General features: G+C 48.7%; 1 protein-coding gene across 1 annotated transcript; it reads left to right on the plus strand.

Moving 5' to 3' along the window:
- Positions 1-9: 9 nt before the first annotated feature.
- Positions 10-22255, plus strand: LOC123358868 (kelch-like protein diablo). Its single transcript, XM_045001026.1, has 3 exons — positions 10-26; positions 2107-2334; positions 20726-22255. The coding sequence occupies exons 2-3, from the start codon at positions 2108-2110 to the stop codon at positions 22212-22214; spliced, it is 1716 nt and encodes a 571-aa protein (XP_044856961.1). The 5' UTR covers positions 10-26; position 2107; the 3' UTR covers positions 22215-22255.
- The last annotated feature ends 613 nt before the right edge of the window (positions 22256-22868 follow it).

The following is a 22868-nucleotide window of genomic DNA, read 5'->3' on the forward strand; positions in this document are numbered from 1 at the left end:
AAAGGAAAGAGGTTCCCATGTCACAGGTTAGAAAGGTTCTGCATATGCCCCTCTTAATTTCTCGTTTTGTTTAAATGGAAGATCATCATGTAAACATAACACAATAACCTGACGTTTCTTAAGCACATAATTTAAAAATCTCATTTATCTCCAGTCAACCTTGTGGGTGGCTTTATTTGTCTCTGACTTCCTTGGATATTTCCTTTGTAAAAATGTCTTAGCCATTTGCAAAATCTCTTTTATGAGCCTCTTAGCAAAGAGAAATACATGCTGCAGCCATTCAGCATCTAGACATTTCTGTTTTACTTCTTGTTGGTTTCATAATTGGGCAGCCTCTTGAAATCAAATAAATGTTCTAGTTACTCTCCTCCACGCTTCTTCTGCAGTTACCACCCACCCTTCCCTTTGTGTTACCTGTCCTGGTACCAGTTTAAATATAGCAATTTCCTTATTCTGAACAGGCTGTTTCACTCCTACCATGCACCTGAGTCTACTCTCACTCACACCGGTGTAATTCAGGAGTAATGCCAATGAGGTAAAGCTGGTGTGAGAAGGGGACCAAGACCCAGCATGGCAGGGGTGAGGGTGAATTGCAGTTGAAATCTTGTTTGATTTAGTTCATTTCTTGGTCTCTTTTTCTGACTCTCAGTGATGCTTAGATGATTTCAGGTAGCTGTATTCTCAGTGATCTGAGAAAAGGGTTTGCCTCACTTCCCTGACCATAACTTTTCAGAAAAGCAAGGGCCATGGATAGCCATATATATATTTGAATTGGGAATGGCATTTAGCGTCCCATTTAGCCCTGAGTAATCCTTGAACCCAGGTGCGGATCACAGAGGGAGAGACTAGTTTTTCTTCTTGCCAGCCAGAGGAGGCAAATTGCTGAACAGCCAGGGCATGGAGTAGTAGAACCAGAGTCCTCTTCAGCAAGCCTGGAGAGGGCAGCATCTAGCACTGCAACATAACAAAGACCAACAGTAATTTCTGGGATGGAGGAGCAGGACTATCCAATACTTAGGACATTACAGAAGGTGATGGGGGATCTGGCTGCAGTGAAATTCTCTGTCCTTTATGAAGCAGGAGGTCAGACTAGATAGCCAAAGTGATCCCTTCCCTCCTTCAAATCTAGGGGCGAAATCCTGACCTCACTGAAGCCAATGGCCATTGACTTCAGTAGGGTCAGGATTTTGCCCTGTGTATCTGAGGTCCCAGCCCTCCAGGAGAGAACAAGGATGGGGTGGAGGGAGGCTAATTTCACTTGTGCTCTGATAGTCCCCTTTCCCCGAAGGCAGCGCCTTTGCTCTCCCATTTCCAGGAGACACATTTGATCAGTCCCTCTGCTCCATTCCTCCCCATCTCTATTCAGAGTGGGGGACTCACCCATCCTAGGGCTAGTGGTAGGGGAGGGGGATCTGGCCAATCTCTGCTCCTGGAGAAGTGGGAACCATAACTCCTTCCAGCATTGGAGGAGGAGCTACATTAAGAGTTGCCTCTTCCTCAGACAAAAGGGTGGTTGTTGGACAGAAGGTCTCAAGGCCAGAGGCTGGAACCAGGAAATTACTGAGGAGCGAGGATGCCCCGCACACCCACCCTGGGACTCTGTCCAGCTTCAGAGAATCTCAGAAGGAAGAAAATAACCAAACAAGGGCACAAAACCACGTTGGGAATACTGGTTATAACTGGTCTCTAGTCAGAAGGTTTATCAGCAAGCGAAGGGGCAGGTATGGAACATGTCCTCACTGGCCAGCTGGATCAGTGCAAAAGCAATGGAGTTCATAGAATCATAGAATCTCAGGGTTGGAAGGGACCTCAGGAGGTATCTAGTCCAACCCCCTGCTCAAAGCAGGACCAAACCCAACTAAATCATCCCAGCCAGGGCTTTGTTAAGCCTGACCTTAAAAACCTCTAAGGAAGGAGATTCCACTACCTCCCTAGGTAACCCGTTCCAGTGCTTCACCACCCTACTAGTGAAAAAGTTTTTCCTAATATCCAACCTAAACCTCCCCCTCTGCAACTTGAGACCATTACTCCTTGTTCTGTCAGTTCCTTTTTCAGAGCCGTGAACATGCTCCATTGACCGTGTTTCCTCTCTCTCTCTCTGCACAGGATGCTGCTGGCTGCAGTCAATCCCTACTTTCGAGCCATGTTTGTCAGCTCCTTCAAAGAATCCCAGGATGGAGAAGTTCTGTTGCAGGACATGGCCCCCTCCACTGTGCAAACCATCCTACAGTATCTGTACACAGAGAAGATATCACTGACTTCAGAGACAGCCCAGGCTGTGTTCGTAGCAGCCAGCAGGCTTCAGATCCTCCCTCTGCTGGAGATCTGCTCCAGGTAAGGCTGACATGGCAACAACTGTGATTATGCTGTAAATGTGCACAGTGCTGGCTGTTTGGAGAGTCCTGCCAAACAGGTCACGTTCCCTACCCAAGGGGGCTTGTGTTCCGTGGATCATTCTGTTCTGTACAGGCTGGTATAGTAGAAGGGCAAACAGGACAAAATCTGCCAAGTATTTTCATCAAAACTGACGTGCACCTTGGATAACGGGGGTCTAAGGGCTCTTTCTAAGGAGAAAGCTGTGTGTGTGGGCTGTCTGGGAGGGTCTCCCAGATGTGATGGTGATTATGGATGTAGACAGGAAGTTGGGAACAGGCAGAAACAAAGGGAGTAGCAAGGATACAAGCCAGACGAGTACAGAAATGGGAGGTGGTTATTATAGGAACCCATAGAACAAAGTGGAGGTGGGGATACAGTACAGCATTGGATGCAAAACGGAGAAGATCAGGGTTAAAGAAGATTCAGAAAGTCGGGAGATGAAAATTATGTTGGCTGCATTGTTTTGGATGGACATGAGTGGGGATTGATGGGAGGGTGGTAAGCTGCAGAGCGAGAAGCAGCATTGGTCACAGCAGGCAATAATGAGGGAATGAACTAAAGTTTGGGATGAACCTTAGAGACTGTGGAGGAAGAAACGGAGGATTCACTGGGAGTCTGGATGGGAGCAGAGAAGGACTGAAGATGGCTGTACAGTTACAAGCCCAGTGGCAGAGAGAGCTTGTGGAATTGCTAAAGAAAGCGGAGAAAGGGGGCAGAGGAGAGGAAAGATAAAAGGCTCTTCTCTGGACAGGTCCAGTTTGAATTAGTGGCACCACATCCAGAGGGAAAGGGAGCAGAGCCAGGCAGAGAATGTGACTGACGGATGTAAGCACCTGGGTTAGAGAGGTAGGTTTGAGAGTCAGTGTGGAACTCAGAGTTGAATCTATAGAAATGAATATCAGTTTTGAGAGAACAGTGGGATGGGGTGGGGGGTGCTCAGCGGTGTGTTTGAAAGAGAGAGAGGGAGGAGCCAGAGTTAGAGATCAGAGTTGATCAGGAATTTTTCAGTGAAACAGTTTTTCTTTGGCAAACGGCAATTTGTTGACACTGCAACTTTTCCCAGGACCATGGCAGGTTTGATGAACGTTTCCTTGGGAAGGATTATTTGAGTCCACAGTGGAATTTCTGGTCAAAGCCACAGAGACCCACCAACACCTCAGAAAAGCCTAGTGGTTAGAGCACTCACCTACGATGTGGGGGACCTGGGCTCCGGGCCTGCTTTGGAGCAGGAATTTGAACCTGGCCTCTAATCACGCAGGGAGCGCCCTAACCAAAGGCAACTCTTCCAGGGTAGTCTGCTTTCAATCTCTCCTACTGGAGCTGTTCTACTTTGTCTAAATAAATATTCATTGTAGCAGGAACTTGAATGTGACACTCCTACATCCCAGCTGAGCATCCTGACCACTGAACTATAGAGTCAGCATTTCTTTCTCTCTCTGGTTTTAACACTGGCAAACTTTGAAAGCGCTCAGATTTGACCCAATGTGGAAAGGAAAAAACAAAAACCCAAACTCAAAAATAGTTGCAGGATGGGCAAACTGTTTCCCTCCCAGCTCTGAGAGGATGATTAAAGTTAAGGGCCAGAGAGGGAGTAGGAGAGGATGCAAGGGAGATGAGCTGAGAGGGCCTGGCACAAATTGTGGGATTGGAAGAAGGCAAGAGACTATACTTTTCTGATCCAAAGAGATCTGGGAAGGGATGGTTCTGGGAAGGGGATAAAGAACAGGAGGAGGAGAGTTTTTGATGGATGGTGCCAATGTTTCCTTAGCAGAAGCCAGCTATATATTGAGAGGAGGTGGGATGGACACTTCAGGAGGGAGTCAAAGGTTTAGAAAGGACGGTAAGGTTTGTATCCCTGGGAATCTGTGAGGAAGGAGATATAAAGGCCTTTGGCAAAGAGAAAAGCAGAACTGACGACACAGAGCAAACCCATGACAAGAAGCAGCCACCCTTCACAGCTATCTGGATTTTTATGGCTGTACAGGGAAATCACGTGTCCTTATGTGAACCACAGACTTTTGCCTGGAATTTGTCTACATGGGTAAAATTTTCAAAAGCACATAAGTGCCTTAGGAGCCTAAGTCCCATTGACTTTCAGTGAGATTTTGGCTCCTAAGGCTGGGATGCTGTAACGGGTCAGACTCACCCCTGCAGCACCACCTGCTGGTCGTCCTTGGGAATTAGCTCAGTCCAGCGTTTGGAGCGCCCTCTGCAGGCCGGTGATCCACCTGTCTTCTCCTGTCCCCCATGTCCCTCCCAGGACCCCGGTGCCCCTTTAACTGGGTCTCCCCCTCCCCAGGGGAACCCCCACCCCGCTATCCCCACTTTGCCTCAGTATTGGCCACTGCCAGCCATTCTCTAGCCCCACGTCCTGGGGCAGACTGCAGTATCAGCCTGTTCATCACCGGCAAGGAGGGTTTGGACCTGCTGCCTTGGCCTACCCCTGGGCTGCCCCCTGTGCAACCCCCAGTACCTGTTAGCCCTCTGCTAGGCCGCAGCCTGGGGCTTTCCAGGCTGGAGCTCCCCAGTTCCTCAGCCTGTCCCCAGCCCTACTCCACTCAGGTACCCGGTCTAGCTCCCTGCAGCCAGGCCCATCTCCTTCTGAATACAGAGAGAGACTGTGTTTCTTCTGGCTTCCCTGGCCTTCTTTTTAGGCCCTGCAGCTCTGTTTGGGGCATGGCCCCAGCTGCAGTCACTCCTCCAATCAGCCCAGCCTAAAGCCCCTTCCCAGGGCTGTTTTAAAGCCCCAAAGGGCAGGAGCGGGTAGCCACCCCGTTACAGATGCATTAAAGGAGTTAGGCACCTGGAAAAATCACAGTGCTAGACAAAGCCTGAGAGAGGTCCTCTACCATAAATGAGCAGAGATAGGCGCTTCAGACTGCAATTCACAAAGCTAGCACGCTAGGCATGTAGCTGTCTCAGCTACAATCATAGAATTGCAGGACTGGAAGGGACTTCAAGAGGTCTTCTAGTCCTGTCCCCTGCACTCAAGGCAGGACCAAGAATTATCTAGACCGGGGTAGGCCGCATCCAGCCTGTCAGACCTTTCAATGCAGCCCTCAAGTTCCTGCCAGGGAGCAGGTTCAGGGGCTTGCCCTGCTCCACACATGCCATGGCTCTGCGCAGCTCCCGGAAGCAGTGGCATTTCCGCCCTCCAGCTCCTATGCGTAGGGGCAGTCAGGGGGCGCCGCACGCTGCCCCCGCCCCAAGCGCCAGCTCTGCAGCTCCCACTGGCCAGGAACTATTTGTTCTTGACAAATCCATGCTGACACTTATTTATCACCTTATTATCTTCTAGGTGTTTGCAAGTTGATTTCTCAATTGTTTGCTCCATTATTTTACCAGGTACCGAAGTTAAGATGACTGGTCTGTAATTCCCTGGGTTGTCCTTATTCCCCTTTTTATAGATGGGCACTAGATTTGGACTTTTCCAGTCTTCTGAAATCTCTCCCATCTTCCATGACTTTTTGAAGATAATCACTAATAGCTCAGATATCTCCTCAGGCAGCTCCTTCAGTATTCTAGGATGTATTTCATCAGCCCTGGTAACTTGAAGACATCTAACTAGTCTAAGTAATTTTTAACTTGTTCTTTCCTTATTTTAGCCTCTAATCCTACCTCATTTTCACTGATGTTCACTATGTTAGACATCCAATCGCTACTAAACTTTTTGGTGAAAACTGAAACAAAAATGTCATTTAGCACATCTGCCATTTCCACATTTTCTGTTGCTGTTTTTTTTTCCACCCTCATTGAGTAATGGACCTACTCTGTCCTGGTCTTCCTCTTGCTTTCAGTGTATTTGTAGAATGTTTTCTTGTTGTCCTTTATGTCTCTAGCTAATTTAATCTCATTCTGTGCCTTGGCCTTTTCTAATTTTGTCTCTACATCCCTTTGTAATTTGACCTTGTTTCCACTTTTTGTAAGAATCTTTTTTGAGTTTCAGATCATTGAAGATCTCTTGGTTAAGCCAGGGTGGTCTCTTGCCATACTTCCTATCTTTTTTACACAGTGGAAGAGTTTGCTTTTGTGCCCTTAATGATGTCTCTTTGGAAAACTGCCAGTTCTCTTGAACTGTTTTTCCCCTTACACTTGCTTCCCATGGGATCTTACCTACCAACTCCCCGAGTTTGCTAAAGTCTGCCTTTAGCAAATGGGAGATGCTGATGAGAAGGGTGTTTCCTAAGCCCAACCCCTCTCAGGGAGACAGGCCCCTACATCCAGGCTTCAGGGAGACACCAATTTCTGCTTGTGATTCACAGCTGGGAACCCTCTTTGGAGTTAGGGAAGAGGATCTCCCTCAGACTTCTAGCCCAGTAGTTAGGATCCTCACCTGGGGTGTGGGAAAGCCCTACTTCAAGTTCCCCCTGTGCATGAGGGGGCTAAGTAATTTGATTTGGCATCTGCCACCTCTCAAGGGCACGCCCCAGCCCCTGGCCTGTGGGATACTCTGATGTGGGGCTCTCACGGTCTCTCCTGTTGAAGCTCTTGCACAGTGGATAAATAATTGAAGAGTAATTAGAGACTCAGGATTGGATCTTGGGTCTCCTATTTCCCACATGAGCACCAGGGTACAGAGTCAGTCTCAGCCTGGTAATCCCTTTCTCTGTCAGAACGGTGGGCGCCTCAGGCCTGGTCTACATGGGGAGGGGGTCGATGTAAGATATGCAACTTCAGCTATGGGAATACCATAGCTGAAATCGAAGTATCTTATCCCGACTTACCTCCCGTCCTCACCGCGTGGGATTGACGTCCGCGTCTCCCCTGCCGATTCCGCTACTGCTGCTCACTCTAGTGGAGTTCCGGAGTTGACGGGAGCGTGTTCGGGGATCGATATATCGTGTCTAGATGAGACGCGATATATCGATCCCTGATAAATCGATCGCTACCTGCCAATACGGCGGGTAGTCTGGACGTACCCTGAGAGTCAGACTGTTGTTGCTATGTGCACTAGCTGGGTTTCTGTTAGTCTGTGTTTGGTTTGGTTTTATTACTAGCTGTTTCTTTGCTTTGTCGCCTCCTCTCTTCCTTGGGGCTGGGGGGGGGTTCCCCATGGGGTCCACCTCAGATGTGTTTAGCCGTTTGTCTCACACGCGTGGGGTGCGGTGTGCACCTGTTGTCTCCAGCACTGTGGAGGGTGCGGTGCTGAGTGGAGAGGTTATTGGCTGTGCTAATATAAAATCTGCATCTCAGATGAACAAATCTAGGGTGACTTTCCTGGCCTGGGAATCGATTGGTACAGGGAGGACTCTGGATCAAGGAATCTTTCGTTCAAGTTTTTCCCTTGTTTACTCCTGCTACTGTCATTTTTTCCAATGTCTCCTCCTTCCTTCACAATTCGATGCTCGTGTCTGAATGTGCCTGTCATGGGAAGGAGGTTTCTGCTGTTAGGATGATTCCATTAGGTTGCAAGAACCCAAATGGGAGGCTTGTGGTGTCGTTTCGGCACCGGGTTTGTGTGGTTCTAAATAACGCCGAACAGCCCTTGAACCTGGTTTCAAAGCACCACAGAGATGGGGCAGATTATACAGTGTTTGTTACCTCTAAAAATATGAAATGTTTCCTGAGTGGTGACCCTGGTCATTGAAGGGTCCCTGCCCACACACTGCTGGCTCAGGGGACCCTGGTGAGAAGGTGGGACCCCAGGATAGTGGGGAGTAGGCTGGGACATGAACAGGGGCGGCTCTACGTTTTTGGCCACCCCAAGCAGTCATGCGCGGGAGGCACCCCGGAGCCGCGGGAGCAGCGGACCTCCCGCGGGCATGACTGCAGAGGGTCCGCTGGTCCCGCGTGGCTCGGCTGGACCTCCCGCAGCTGCGGGCGGTTCGCGGGTCCGGCGGCTCCGCTTGAGCTGCCGCAGGCATGCCTGCGGGAGGTCCAGCCGAGCCGCGGGACGAGCGCCCCCTCCGCAGTCATGCCTGCGGCAGGTCCAGTCGTCCCGGGGCTCCGGTGGACCTCCCGCAGGCATGACTGCGGCAGGTCCGTCGGCCCAGCCTGCCGCCCTCCCCAGCGGCAGGGGACGCCCCCTACATTTTGCCGCCCTAGGCACCAGCTTGTTTTGCTGGTGCCTAGAGCCGCCCCTGGACATGAAGGGACCAGCAGGACACAGAACCTGCATCTGCACTGCCTGGTTCTATCTCCCCACCCCTCACTAGTGTGTGGTCTGTCATTGTCCAGGGTCCATGTTGTGACCCCATCACTTGGACCTAGACAGAAGCGAGTCCTTGAGGCTGAGGGGCGGCTCCCTGCAGAGGAACTACAGAGCGGTTCTAGAGCTGGGAGTGAAGAACAGCCCAGTGGGACCAGTTTATGCAGGACTATTTCTAAACAAGCAAAGACTTTGGAGCCCCATGAGCTGCTGGCAGCTGCTGCGGATGGAGCTGCGGGCCCTGAGCAGGAGGATAGTGTCGTGCTGGGTGGTGGCTCCGTGCCTGGAGCTCCCAGTAGGGCACTGCCTTCCCCTGGAAAGGGGAGTCCTCAGGCCCCCAATCATGCAGGCTGCAGTGAGGCTGCTTGGTGCCAGCCTGGGGCTGCACTGACTGCCCCTCTTGGGGAAAGGGATTTGCCAGCTGCCCTCCTGAATCTCCTTTGTGAAGGAGACTGTTACAATGGCGGCTCAACGTTCTCCTGAGCTGCTGGGCGCTGAGGGAGATGAAGAGGATGACAACGGTCTCTGACTCATCACTGGTCCCTGATGTCTCAGCTAGTCACTTGTGTCAGAAGGGTGGGTACCGTGTGCAGGAGATGGGTGACTTTTTGGAGACCACTAAAGGGAAGCGGGGAATTGAGGTCGAGGATTGATGTACAGCGCTTTGTTCACTCGGCTGCCCTTGTCTTGAGAGAGACCTCGGTTGAGTGTAGGAAACATTTGTCTCAAACAGTGGTTGAGGAAGATGAGTGAAGCGCCTCCTCTCCACCTGGTTACCTCCTTCAATGCCAATCTTCTTCCAGGTTTTGATGGACAGGCCTGGGCTCTTCTGGATTCTGCCACCACTCAGCAGGGTGTAACTGATTTATTGTCTTCCCATGTGAATTTATTTGGTGGTGTCTCCACCCCCTTCACTCTTTCCAGGCAAGGTCACCAGGGCAGCTGGGAAGGAAAATTCTAATCATAGGGTAACCCTTGTTTACTTGCCAAATAACACAAGAAATAACACAAATATATACACTATATTCAACACAGTAATTATACTAAACAGGAGATAAATATAACATAACAGGGTAAAACACGATTCTCAGGGTCACCGGTGCCCATGCTGATAATACTCGTAAAGTTCCCCAGTCACGTGACCTGATATAGCAAATGTAAAGTTAGTTTCCCATTGGCACACATACTTTTTTGGGGCCCTTGATTACCTGTGGCCTTGATACCTTCTGTGCAGCAGTTAGCAAGGTGGCTGACTGGGTTCAGTACAGCCCAAAAGACTCACGAGTGAGATAAGGTGGTAAATCCATCTGCAGATTTAATAGGCAGCAGGTAACAAAATCCCCAACCCCTGATGCCCTGGCCTGAGGACACAGTTCAGGAACTAGGGGTCTCCCTGACTAGCTTACTAAGAGATGGTGACTCTCAAACTCTGTGAATAATCCTCAGGGTCAGAGATGGCTCTGGACTCCTCAGTCACCGCAGGAGTCGGGCTGCTGCTGGCCCAGGATTTCCCCTCACAATCAAGGGGCGCAGGACTCCAGGTGCAGATTACAAAACTATAGTGACATCCCAACGGTAGTCTCCCCCCGGGCGCTCCGACACACTCCCAGCAGGCAGCAGCCCTGGACTAGCAGCCAGAGCAGAGCTGGCCATGTGGTGACTGGTCTCACCTAGGGAGCTGGGCGGCTAACTCAGCCTGGCTGGGGGAAGTTTTCCCAGCAAAACTCTACGAACTGGGTGTCGCCATGCAGCAGGAAAGGCTCAAGCTGGGGGATTTCGCTTTCTGGTCTCCAGAGGCCAGTTCTCAGGGGGAACCCTGCATGCAGGCCTGGGACTCACCAGCTCCTCACACAGCCAGTCCTGCCCTTGCCCTGGCTGGCTCCAGACTGCTCCAAAATGGCTCCCCCCACCCCCCCATCCTGAGCACCCAGGGAAGCACATGCTGCCTTGGCTCCCGCTCCCTACCGGGGACAGTGTGCCTCTCCCTGAACTGCCTGCACACAGAGCCCCAGGGGCCCAGGTGAGCTCCGGCAGGGGGGGTTGGGCAGGGATTGCTCAGCTATATAGGCTTCCCCATGGCTTTTTCTTTTTTAAAGCATTTCCACTTTTCATTCTCTCTCTCTGCTGCTTGGTTCTCCCTGATTAGGGTGACCAGACATCAAGTGTGAAAAATTGGGGTGGGGGTAATAGGAGCCTATATAAGAAAGTCCCAAAAATCGGGACTGTCTCTATAAAATCGGGACATCTGGTCACCCTAGATGGGATGGTCATAAAAGGGCACAACTCAGACAAAAACAGATCAATGTTGTCCTTTGGCAAGAGACACACTCAGAGGCAGCTAGGGTCACCAGACAGCAAGTGTGAAAAATCGGGACGGGGGTGGGGGGTTAATAGGAGTCTATATAAGAAAAAGCCCCAAATATCGGGACTGTCCCTACAAAATCAGGACATCTGGTCACCCTAGACCCAGATAATCAGGGGAACTGGCTGATGGCATGGGAAAGGAAAGCTTTCTCGAGCCATGGCGCCAATGTCACAGCTGGGGTAACTGTTCTCTTTCCTGGGGTTCAGGGGCACAGATCCTGCCTGTGAATGAGATTGTGCCAGGATGGCTCCTCCAGGTGGAGACACGTATGGGCACTATTGTTTTTAATCTTTGTACTGTGTATGCCCCCACACTGTGTCTCCTTTCTGCGGACACTTGCCCTTCCTATGCTTGGCTGTGGCCCTGATGCTGCTATTGTCCTGGGAGGGGACTTCACTTGTGCTGTAGATGATGTTTTAGACAGGAGCCATGCGGAGCCATGCCCTCCGTCGGCCAGGGACCTGCACTGTATTGCCTTTGAGCTAGTAGATGTTTGGAGGTTCTCTCACCCCACTGTTAGGCCGTACACTTGGCTGAAGGCTGCTCCCAACCAGGTCTCAGGGGATAGACTGGATCACTTTTATAGCACGAAGTTCGGTCTTCCATGTCTCCCACTCGCTTGTCTGACCATCACTATGTTTCTGTCAGTGTCTCTTCCTGCCTGTGCTTCCCACTGGTGCCTTAATATCAAATTATTACAGCCCTTGAATTTCACCCAGGTATTAGCTGTGTTTTGGGAGTGTTGGCAGCAGCACAAGCCCCTGTATGAGTCCCTGAGTCAGTGCTGGGGTGTCAGGTCCAGATCCAACTGTTCTGCCAGCAGTCATTCCCAGCTGCCACACAGTCCTTGCATCAGACCATGAGTGCCCCGGCATGAGATACCTTGGGCCTTCATGGCAACCTTGACATGGGAAACCCAGTGTAGACTCCCTAAGCCTTAACTGGCTCTCAAGGCACTTCTTGGAAGAGCAGGTGCAAGGAGCATCTGATGGCTGGCCCTGCTGAGATCCAGAAAGCAGCTGTTTCTTTTTACAGTGTTCTGTATTCACCTGAAGCCTGGGATGTGCTGGCAGTGGAGAAGCTGAACCAGGGATTATCCCCATCTGACTGGTGACGAGCAGCAGTGCCTGGGCACCCCGCTGTCACTGTTGCTCTCTGTTGTGGTCCAGCAGCTCTCGACAGGCCAGGCCCCAGGTATTGATGGGCTGCCATCTGAATTTTACAAGCCTTTCTGGCATTTTCTCAGTCCTGACTTTTTTGTAGGGGTGCTGGAGCGTACCCAGGAGAAAGGGCTGTCCCTCAGCTGCTGCAGGAAGTGACCACCCCGCTACACAGGAAAGGGGATCTCTGTGACTTATGGAATTGGACACCTATTTCCCTTCTCTGCTCTGATTATCCTGACTATCCAGGGCCTTAGCCAACCAACTAAAGGAATCTCTGGACTCTAATACACCCTGATCAAACATATCGTATTCCTAGCCACTGTATGTTTGATCATTTGTTTTTAATTTGTGATGGTTTTTACTGTTAACAAACTTTGTAATCTGGATGTGGGGCTTGTTTCAATGGATCAGGAGAAGGCCTCTATAGACTTCAGTATAATTATCTTTTAACAGCATTAGAAGCTTTCGGGATTGGGTCAGTTGCTCTTCGAACAACATTTTTTTTGTACCACAACATTTTCAGTGTCCTGAAGATTAATAGGAGTCTTTCTGCTGCTTCCCCTTTTGCAGAGGCATTCATCAGGGGTGTCCTCTGTCTGGGCATTGTAACCTCTTAGTTTGGAGCCATTCCTGCTCCTCCTCAGAGGCCATCTGACTGGCCTGTCTGTGCCAGGGTGCCACACGCCTTCCTGGTTCATCTCTCAGCCTATACTGATAATAGCTCCATTTTTATTACATCTGACAGTGATGTGCAGGCATTTTGCACTTCATAGAATCATAGAATCTCAGGGTTGGAAGGGACCTCAGGAGGTCATCTAGTCCAACCCCCTGCTCAAAGTAGGACCAAACCCAACTAAATCATCCCAGCCAGGGCTTTGTCAAGCCTGACCTTAACCTCTAAGGAAGGAGATTCCACCACCTCCCTAGGTAACCCATTCCAGTTCTTCACCACCCTACTAGTGAAAAAGTTTTTCCTAATATCCAACCTAAACCTCCCCCTCTGCAACTTGAGACCATTACTGCTTGTTCTGTCATCTTCTACCACTGAGAACAGTCTAGATCCATCCTTTTTGGAACCCCCTTTCAGGTAGTTGAAAGCAGCTATCAAATCCCCCCTCATTCTTCTCTTCTGCAGGCTAAACAATCCCAGTTCTCTCAGCCTCTCCTCATAAGTCATGTGTTCCAGCCCCCTAATCATTTTTGTTGCCCTCCGCTGGATTCTCTCCAATTTATCCACATCCTTCTTGTAGTGTGGGGCCCAAAACTGGACACAGTAGTCCAGATGAGGCCTCACCAGTGCTGAATAGAGGGGAATGATCACATCCCTCGATCTGCTGGAAATGCCCCTACTTATACAACCCAAAATGCCATTAGCCTTCTTGGCAACAAGGGCACACTGTTGACTTATATTCAGCTTTTCGTCCACCGTAACCCCTAGGTCCTTTTCTGCAGAACTGCTGCCCAGCCATTCGGTCCCTAGTCTGTAGCAGTGCATGGGATTCTTCCGTCCTAAGTGCAGGACTCTGCACTTGTCCTTGTTGAACCTCATCATATTTCTTTTGGCCCAATCCTCTAATTTGTCTAGGTCCCTCTGTATCCTATCCCTACCCTCCAGCGTATCAACCACTCCTCCCAGTTTAGTGTCATCTGCAAACTTGCTAAGGATGCAGTCCACACCATCCTCCAGATCGTTAATGAAGATATTGAATATCTTACACTTGTTTACAAGTGTAAGAACAAGCATCTTGTGCCCGCATTAACTGGGCTAAGAGCTCATTCAAATGTACTGGGCTTTTGGCAGGGTAGTGATCCCTCTTTGTTGTCCCAACAATTGCAATGAGGCATCTCTGGCATTAAGGTATTGGAGGTCTTTTTTGGATCTGAACAATATGTGTTAAAGAACTGGGAGGGGGTTGAAGGGCGGGTGCAAGGCTTCTTGCAGAAATGTTGCTGGCTCCTTTCTGGACTCTTTTTGGAGAAGGGTTTTGATTGCCAACAACCTTGTGGTCTCCATGTTGTGGCACCAGCTAGTGTGTCTGGACCCTTGCTGAGGCCTTCTGGACTGGATTCAGATGCATATTCACTTTTTTTTTTTAATAGCTACCACTGGTTGCATCCTGCTTTGCTGTTCCTGCAATTAGATGCAGGGGCCAGGGCTTCATTGACTTGTCAGCAGCGTGGCAGCCTTTTGCCTCCAGTCTGTTCAGCAGCTGCTGTCCTCTGATTCCCTGCTGGCCTGAAAGTCCTTTGTTTTCTCTCCCTTCCGTCTTGCTATGGGGTTGGGCTTTGACTATTTTTGCTGGCACCTGGTCGATTACAGAATCTAGATTTTCCGCCATTCTATAATGGTCTTTTTAACACCTGGCAACTTCTGCAAAGTGCACAACCGGACCAGGTGTTTTCCATTTTATGGCTGTTGGAAGAGCCACTGTTTATTAACCCACTTTTTCCTGCTGAAGTTCTCTCCTGCATGAGCCTATTTTCTGCCTCTACTTAGACTGGGTTGACAAAGCTCTCACCTGATTGTTCCTCGTTGGTCAAGCTGGAAGTCTTGCTGTTCAGACCTGAATCTGGTCTGTGCATTTGTTGGAGAAAGTCCTCTCTGAATTCCAGGCGGCGCTCCCTCAGCTGGCTGCTCAGTATTTGCAGGAGGTTTTGGCTGGGATTTTTCTAAGAGGCAAGCCTGTGTTTGCCTCACTAGCTGTCTCCCCTTCTGTGCATGAGATCCTTGTACAACCGAGCAGATTGTTGTCCTGGAGGAGTTTGGTGAATGTTCCTTTTGCAGCCATGACCAAGAAGCAGCTCTATGATACTTGTGTCAAGATGCGGCATTATGCTGCCCTCTCTAATCTCCCTGATACAGCCTGGAGGATGCCTTTGTCCCAAGGTGTCTCTATGCCCCCAGCTTGGAGGATGTTATACAATGTCCCTTCCTAAAGGTTCCTGCATGGCATCGTAGCACCCAATCATTTTGCACACCATATTATCCATGAGATGTCCATGCAGTGCCCCTTTTGTTTGTCTTCAGACACAGGCTACTTATGTCAGGATAAGTTCTGTCGCTCAAGGGTGTGAATAAGCCACCCCCTGAGCGACGCAAGTTACACCACCCTAAGCGTCAGGGTGGATAGCACTGTCTTCTCCCACCGACATAGCTCCCACCACTCGCGGGGGCTGGTGTCATTAAGTCTACAGGAGAGCTCTTCCCATCGGCTTAGAGGGTCTGCACTAGTAGCGTAGAGCGGTGCAGCTGCATCAGTGCGCCTGTGGCGCTGTAAGCTCTGTAGGATAGTCATAGCCTCAGCGTTTCAGCTTTTCCTACATGTCCCCGTTTGATTCTATTTTTTTTTTTTGCAGCAGCAGCAGATTTTCAGCAGTTTGGGCCTGGTTTCATGCCCGAGTGAGATACAGTGCTTGCATTCTGCTCGTTTCTTGCCTGGCTAACTTTTTGCTGGGTCAGGCAAAGCCATTTTGAAATCTCGCCGGAACAGAATGGCCGGGTTACAGTGGTGTGATGGGCTAAGGCTGGTCCGGGCACAGCTGTGCAGGTTGATCACACTTTTTAGAAACTGACTTACCACCTGCAAACTTTTCAGTTGACTTGGTATGTTAACTATATTTTGAGTGAACTAAGTTCACTCAAAATATAGTTACTTTAGTGACGATACTTTAGTGATCCAGGTTTAATGTTTCCTTAAGGTGTGTTTTGATTTGTGTTTTTGTGTATATATTGTAGTTTTATAACATTTTAAAATACTTATGATGTGACTTCATGTGAATAAAGGTGTTTTTCTTGTCCTCTCTCTCGTTTAACCCCCCCCCCCCCACACACACACTCAGCTGCTTTGTATGAACTCACCTGAAGGGCCTGACCCAGTAGGTGGCCTCTGAACATGCTGACCGGATTGGGCCTTACATGACTTAGGTAGCTTAACAGCTACCTTCCCCGGTTTGTGAATTGCTCTGGGCCTTAGGTGGGAGATGGGCACCCAGATGCCCACAGGGAGGCAGCCATGTGCATGTCCAGAATCAGAAACCTAGGTGCCTAGAGAACTTTCAGTGGAGAAATTTAGGCACCGAGTGAGTTTAGGCACCTGCAGGGTTCAGTGGGAGCAGGAAGGGTTGTGCATGGCAAGTGGTACCAAAACCAGGACTTAGGCACCTCAAATAGGAACTTAGGTGCCTAATTCCTTTTGTGGATTCAGGTTTAAGTGCCTATGGGCTTGTCTACACTTAAAACATTACAGCCGTACCGCTGCGCTACTGTAGTGCTTCGGCAGAGACACTACCTACATTGATGGGAAGAATTCACCCATTGGCGTAGGTAACCCGCCTCCCCGAGAGACAGTAACTTGGCTGATGGATGAATTCTTTCATCGACCTAGTGCTGTCTACACACGGACTTAGGCTGACTTAACAACACTGCTCAGGGCTGTGGATTGTCACGCCCTTGGCCGATACAGTTAAACAAACTTAATTTTCTTGTGTAGACCCAGGCCTAAGTCTCTTTTGAAAATGAGACTTACAGTCCTAAATCAGTGAGATATTTTTGAATATTTTACCCTATATCTATTTGAAGCCAATTTTTGGTAGAACTCTAGTTTGTAAATCACGTTGAGGTCCTCAAATAACAGGTATTCTATAAATACAAAGTCAGTGGTGCCAAACACCCAGCCTATGGGTCAGACCCGGTCCCTCAGGGTCAGACTCTACGTAGAAGCACCATTGCCCTCACTGGAATTACATTGATTTACACCAGCTGGGAATCTGGTTCAAGATTTTAAAGTAATGTAGGTGGTGGTGTATTAATTTAGATAGAATATAGGGGCCTAACGAAGTTAACATAACCCAGTGACTGTCCAACATTAAAGAAGGTCTGGGGTTTGGTATACAGACACCTCAGCCTGCTTAGTACTGTGGCAAACACGTCATTAAACATCATTTTAACCTTTCTTTAAAGATAAAGAAAATGAGGAAAAACAGTTACTACTTTACCTTTCCAATGCTTTGTCAGGCTTTCATTGTAACATTATTCCCTTTTCCTTAGCTGGAGAGGGTTTTTAGAAGGAAAACCCCCTTGTTTCGCAGTCTCTAAGATGGTATCAAAGATGAGGATAACTGTCCTTGGGGAGAAGGGAAGAAGGTGGTTGAGATGAGCTGTGGCAAGTCCCACCCTGTTTCATCCCAGGTGGTAGTTGGATTCAGCTGAAGCCAGTAGAAGTGCTGATGTCATGTGGGTCACTTTCTCTGGCCCAGTCTGGTCAGGGCATCTCTCAGGAGTAGGATGATGAATGCCTGGAGTCCCAGGGGACAGTAGGGGTGGCAGCCAGGCTGGTGAAGCTTGCTCTAGTAGCTGCCATCTGTTCTTCTCGTTTTCCCCAAAAAGTATCTTTCTTAAAAGACCCAAAAAGGAAGTGGTGGGTGGAATAGCCCATCCTCTCGTTATTTTGTACATCAGTCAGTCTTAGTTTCCAACACTCCAATTTTGATTCATCAGTTTTTGGAGTTGCACTTTCTTCTTTACCAACCATGATCTTAACACAGTCTTTGAGTTATATCAGGCGTCCTTTTTGTTTGGACTAATTACGTTTTTCTGTCTGGTATTCTTGCACCTGTTTATAACATTCTTTATTAAAAACAACTTGACTACTTTTCATGGTTAATTCCCAAGCAAGTAAAAAGTGATAGGCCCATTTACTACAACAGTGCGTAGTCATCGCTGTTGTGTGCACAAATTGGAAATTGCGGGTAAGTACATGTAAGTGTTATGTTCATGGCATATACACAGAGAAGTTAGATAAAGACATAAATACTCTTGCAGGAAGGTTACAATGTGACATAAGAACATAAGAATGGCCATACTAGGTCAGACCTATGGTCCATCTAGCCCAGTATCCTGTCTTCCAACAGTGGCTAGTGCCAGGTGTTTCAGAAGGAATGAACAGAACAGGTCATCATTGAGTGATCCATCCCCTGTCATCCATTCAGAGCTTTTGGGAATCACAGGCTAGGGACAGTCAGAGCATGGGGTTGATAGACCATTGATAGACCTATCCTCCAGAAACTTATCTAGTTCTTTTTTGAACCCCTTTATAATGTTGGCTTTCACAACATCCCCTGGCAAAGAGTTCCACAGGTTGACTGTGCATTGTGTGAAGAAGTACTTCCTTTTGTTTGTTTTAAACCTGTTGTGTAGTAATTTCATTGGGTGACCCTCTGGTTTGTATGTTACATGAAGGAGTAGATAACATTTCCTTATTTACTTTCTCCACACCAGGCACGATTTTATCAACTTCTATCATATCCCCACTGTAAACGGGCCGACTCACCGCCGCGGCGCCTCCTGCTGGTTACTCCGGGAATTAACTCTTTTTCAGCGCGGAGCGCCCTCTGCAGGCCGGTGATCCCCCTTTTTACTGTCGGCCCCGTGTCCCTCCCAGGACCCAGTGCCCCTTTTACTATAATTGGGTCTCCCCCTCCCAGGGGAACCCCCACCCTACTATCCCCACTTTGCCTCAGTAGTGGCCACTGACAGTCATGGTCTAGCCCCACACCCTGGGGCAGACTGCAGTATCAGCCCACTCATCACAGGCAATAGGGGTTTGGACCTGCTGCTTTGTCCTACCCCTGGGCTGCCCTCTGCAACCCCCAGTACCTGTTGCCCTTTGCTAGGCCGCAGCCTGGGGCTTTCCAGGCTGGAGCTTCCCTAGCTCCTCAGCCTGTCCCCCAGCCCTGCTTCACTCAGGTATCTAGTCTCAAGCCCTAAGCAGCCAGGCCCATCTCTCTCTATGGCCAGAGAGAGACTGCCTGGGCTCTGGCTTCCCTGCTTCTTATAAGCCCCAGGGCTTCAGTTTGGGGCGTGGCCTCCAGCTGCAGCCACTTTCCCAATCAGCCCAGCTAACGGCCACTTCCCAGGGCTGTTTTAAACCCCCACCGGGCGGGAGCGGATAGCCACTCCGCTACACCCACCCTTAGTTGTCTCTTTTCCAAGCTGAAAAGTTCAATCTTTTTAATAAAAGAACAGGAGTACTTGTGGCACCTTAAGGTGCCACAAGTACTCCTGTTCTTTTTGTGGATACAGACTAACACGGCTGCTACTCTGAAATCTTTTTAATCTCTCCTTACGCAGAAGCTGTTCCATACCTTTAATCATTTTTCTTGCCCTTCTCCGTACCTTTTCCAATTCTAAAGTATTTTTTTTGAGATAGGGCGACCAGAACCCCACACAGTATTCAAGGTGTGGGTGTACCATGGATTTATATAGTAGCATTATGATATGTTCTGTCTTATTATCTAGCCTCTTCCTAATGGTTCCTAACATTGTTCGCTTTTTTGGTTGCCGCTACACACTGAGCGGATGTTTTCAGAGAACTATCCACAGTGACCACAAGATCTCCTTCTTGAGTCGTAACAGCTAATTTAGACCTCATCATTTTATATGCATAGTTGGGATTATGTTTTCCGATGTGCATTACTTTCCACCTATCAGCATTGAATTTCATCTGCCATTTTGTTGCCCGGTCACCCAGTCCTGTGAGATCTCTTTGTAAGTCTTCACACTCTGCTTTGGACTTAACTCTCTTGAGTAATTTTGTATCATTTGCAAATTTTGCCACCTCACTGCTTACCGCTTTTTCCAGATAATTTATGAATATGTTGAACAGCACTGGTCCTAGTACAGATCCCTGGGGGACACCACTATTTACCTCTCTCCAGTGTGAAAACTGACCAGTTATTCCTATCCTTTGCTTTCTGTCTTTTAACCATTTACTGATCCATGAGAGGACCTTCCCTCTTATCCCATGACTGCTTATTAACGCTACTTTATTTCTTAGAATTCTGAACAATGTCCCACAAGAACCCCAAAACAGAGAGGCAGCTCACTCCACTTTAATCTAGGCTGGCTGTCAGCAGACTGACTGCTCCTATGCTCGAATTGCATGCTTCCCCTTTGCCTGGACCAGGCAAATTTTAAGTGACAGCATACAATTTTGACAGTTTTCAATACACTACAATACATGATTGGTAGATATCTTAGATCGATCGATCGTATGGGGATAGATAGATGTGGTGTGTGGGCATAGATTATACTGTATGGGGATAGATTAGATTAGATTAGATTAGACAGATGTGCAAATGGCCAGACAAACAAATAGGCAGAACTAGCTATGGTCCTAAAAGTGCCCTGAGCCATGTTTTGCCATTGACTAATGCTGAATGCAACAGTAAGTTTCCTAACTCAAAGAGAGTTAATATATGAGGGTCACGCTCTAAGCCTGATCTTTGCACAAACCTCACATTGTTTCCAGTGGAAGAGCTGTGTGAATTGAAGGTGGTATCTAGTTTAAATACGTATCTGGCCCGCATAACCAAAGTATCTGAGCACCTCACTTTAATGTATTTATCTGCAAAATACACCTGTGAGGTAGGGCAGTGCTGTTCTCTGCATTGTACAGATGGGGAAACTGAGGCGCAGAGTAAGTGACTTGAACAAGGCTTCACGGAGAATCTGTGGACTGGGTCACAAATCTTCATTAAATATGTAATTTGATCCTCTCCTTTAGAATGACTTTAGCTCCTTGTATTAAGTGTTGCTATTACCCCAATGTCTAGGGGAGAAGTGTCTCACACTTGTGACTTCCCCAGTAACATTTATCCCCATTACTTTCACAGCTTTCTTCTGGAACAAGTTTCCCTTGAGAATTGCCTTGTGCTTTATGAACTGGGTTATGCCCATGGTGAACAAGCTCTGCTCCGAGTAGCCATGAGACAGATCAGCCTGAATTTTAGGCACCTCTCTCTGGAGGACAAAAGCTTCCTACATCTGAAACCCAGCACTTTGATTAGCATCATCTCCTCAGACAGCCTGGTGGTCTCTTCTGAGATAGTTGTCTACCGGGCAGTGCGACGCTGGATGAAGTTTCAAACTTCCAACCGCCGTCCGTTCCTGAGTAAGATAATGAGGCATGTCCGCTTTCCACTCCTTACCCAGGAAGAGCTCCGAGAGGTCCAGTTAGAATCAGCACATTGCGGGGACATGCGGTTGCGATGGAAGCGTCTCAACAGACAAGAGAGGTTGCAGGAGTGTGGAGGTCTTAGACAGGGCATGTACAACAAGTGTATTGTGTGCGTGGACCTGTTCAACATGGAGGGCCCAGAGCTGAAAACGAAGGATTTTCAGGTAGGCTGTTTTGACCCCCAGACAGAAAAGTGGGAAAAGATGACGCCTTTGAAATGCCTGTACTGTGCTCGCTGCCTGGCAGTGGCAGATAAGCTCTACGTAACCGGAGGTGTGCACACAGATGACTCTTATTCAGATACTCTCCATGAGTACAGCTCTTTCAGAGGCCGGTGGACACAACTCCCTTCCATGTCAATGCCCCGTGCTTCACATGGGTTTCTAAACTGCAGCCAGAAGCTTTATGCTGTGGGGGGCTGGTGCAGGTATGAAGATTATCTCGATTCTGCAGAGTGCTTTGACTTGATGGCGAAGACCTGGACTCCCATCTCTCGGCTGCCATACAGTCTGAGCCATTTTGCTGCCACAGTGCTTAAAAATAAATTGTACCTGATAGGTGGCGTGACAGACAAACTGGGCTCTTGGTATGTTTCCAGGAAGGTTTTGATCTACAAAGTTAGCTCCAATGTGTGGACGCAGGTGCTTCTGGATGCAGAGTGCTACTGGTCGGGAGCTGTCTCCATGAATAATGGGATATATGTTATTGGTGGGTATTTTAGGAGCAGAGTGAGACATCATAATGAGAGATGGCCTGATTCAGGAAACCTGCATTGCAGTCGAAAGTGTTTCTTCCTGGACGAAGATGGAAGAGTGGACAAGGATGTCGTGATCCCAAAGTTGCCAGTTGAAATTGCTGGCGCTGGTGTGGTGCGCTGGAAGAAGAGGATCTACGTGCTGGGTGGCGAAAATACATATTTATATAATAACCACGAGGGTGAAAATGAAGAGGAATATTATAACACAATTTACTATTGGGAACCTGGAGACCACAGATGGACTCAGTGTCTGGAAAGACTCCCTTTTAGCAACTGGGGAATCAGCGGATTTGGATGTGCAACGCTGAAGTTACCCAAAAAAACTATTCTGTCTCTTTTTCGAAAGACATCTGTAGCCCTGACTGCTGTTGAGTTAGGAGAGAGTTAGCGGCTTTTTATCCACGTGCCAGATTGCCTCATGGTCAGTGTATCCTGTCCCTAAAGCTGCATTTGCGAAGATCACCTGCCTGTACCTTTACTGTGTGTTTACCTGTGTTTATATGGAACTCCAAGGCATTCCACTGGAAACCAGCAGATTGTTGGTAAAGGAAAGGGTGTGGTACAGAGGGACCAGTTCACCACTGCCTCGTGTTGGGGCTGTCCTTTACACTTGTGCAAAGTGGGTGTAAAATCCTACCAAGTCAGAGCTCTCCCCTAGAATCATTTTAATATCTGTTTGGTTCCTCGAAGGAAAGAGGCTGTAGTAGCAGCAAAAAAAGCACAGCCCTGTGGAAGAGAGGGAAGGAGAGGGCGGTAACCCATTGCTAGGCCCCTCCCAACTCTGGGGCTAGCCCCCGACAGCGTCTGGGGTGTTCTACATTGCCCCAGCTGCCAAAGACTTAAGGCCTTTCTGGGGAGGACAGGGCTGTCCAGAAACCAGGGACAATTTTCAAAAGCATCTACGTCCTTAGGAGTCCAGGTCCCATTTTCAAAAGTGACTTTCACTGGGAATTAGGCACTTAAGTCACGTAGGAGCTTTTGGAAATGGTACCTGCCATGGCTGCACCCCCTTTCTCCTAATTCGGCCCCTGCCATTGAAGGT

The sequence above is a fragment of the Mauremys mutica genome, unplaced genomic scaffold (assembly GCF_020497125.1).
Source record: "Mauremys mutica isolate MM-2020 ecotype Southern unplaced genomic scaffold, ASM2049712v1 Super-Scaffold_100098, whole genome shotgun sequence".
Lineage (NCBI taxonomy): Eukaryota > Metazoa > Chordata > Testudines > Geoemydidae > Mauremys > Mauremys mutica.

What these genes read in the sequence shown, in the direction of transcription:
- LOC123358868 (XM_045001026.1), top strand. Translation starts at nt 2,108, where the DNA reads ATGCTGCTGGCTGCAGTCAATCCCTACTTTCGAGCCATGTTTGTCAGC. An exon ending in CTGCTGGAGATCTGCTCCAG is followed by an intron (nt 2,335 to 20,725) that starts GTAAGGCTGACA and finishes TTACTTTCACAG; the next exon opens with CTTTCTTCTGGAACAAGTTT.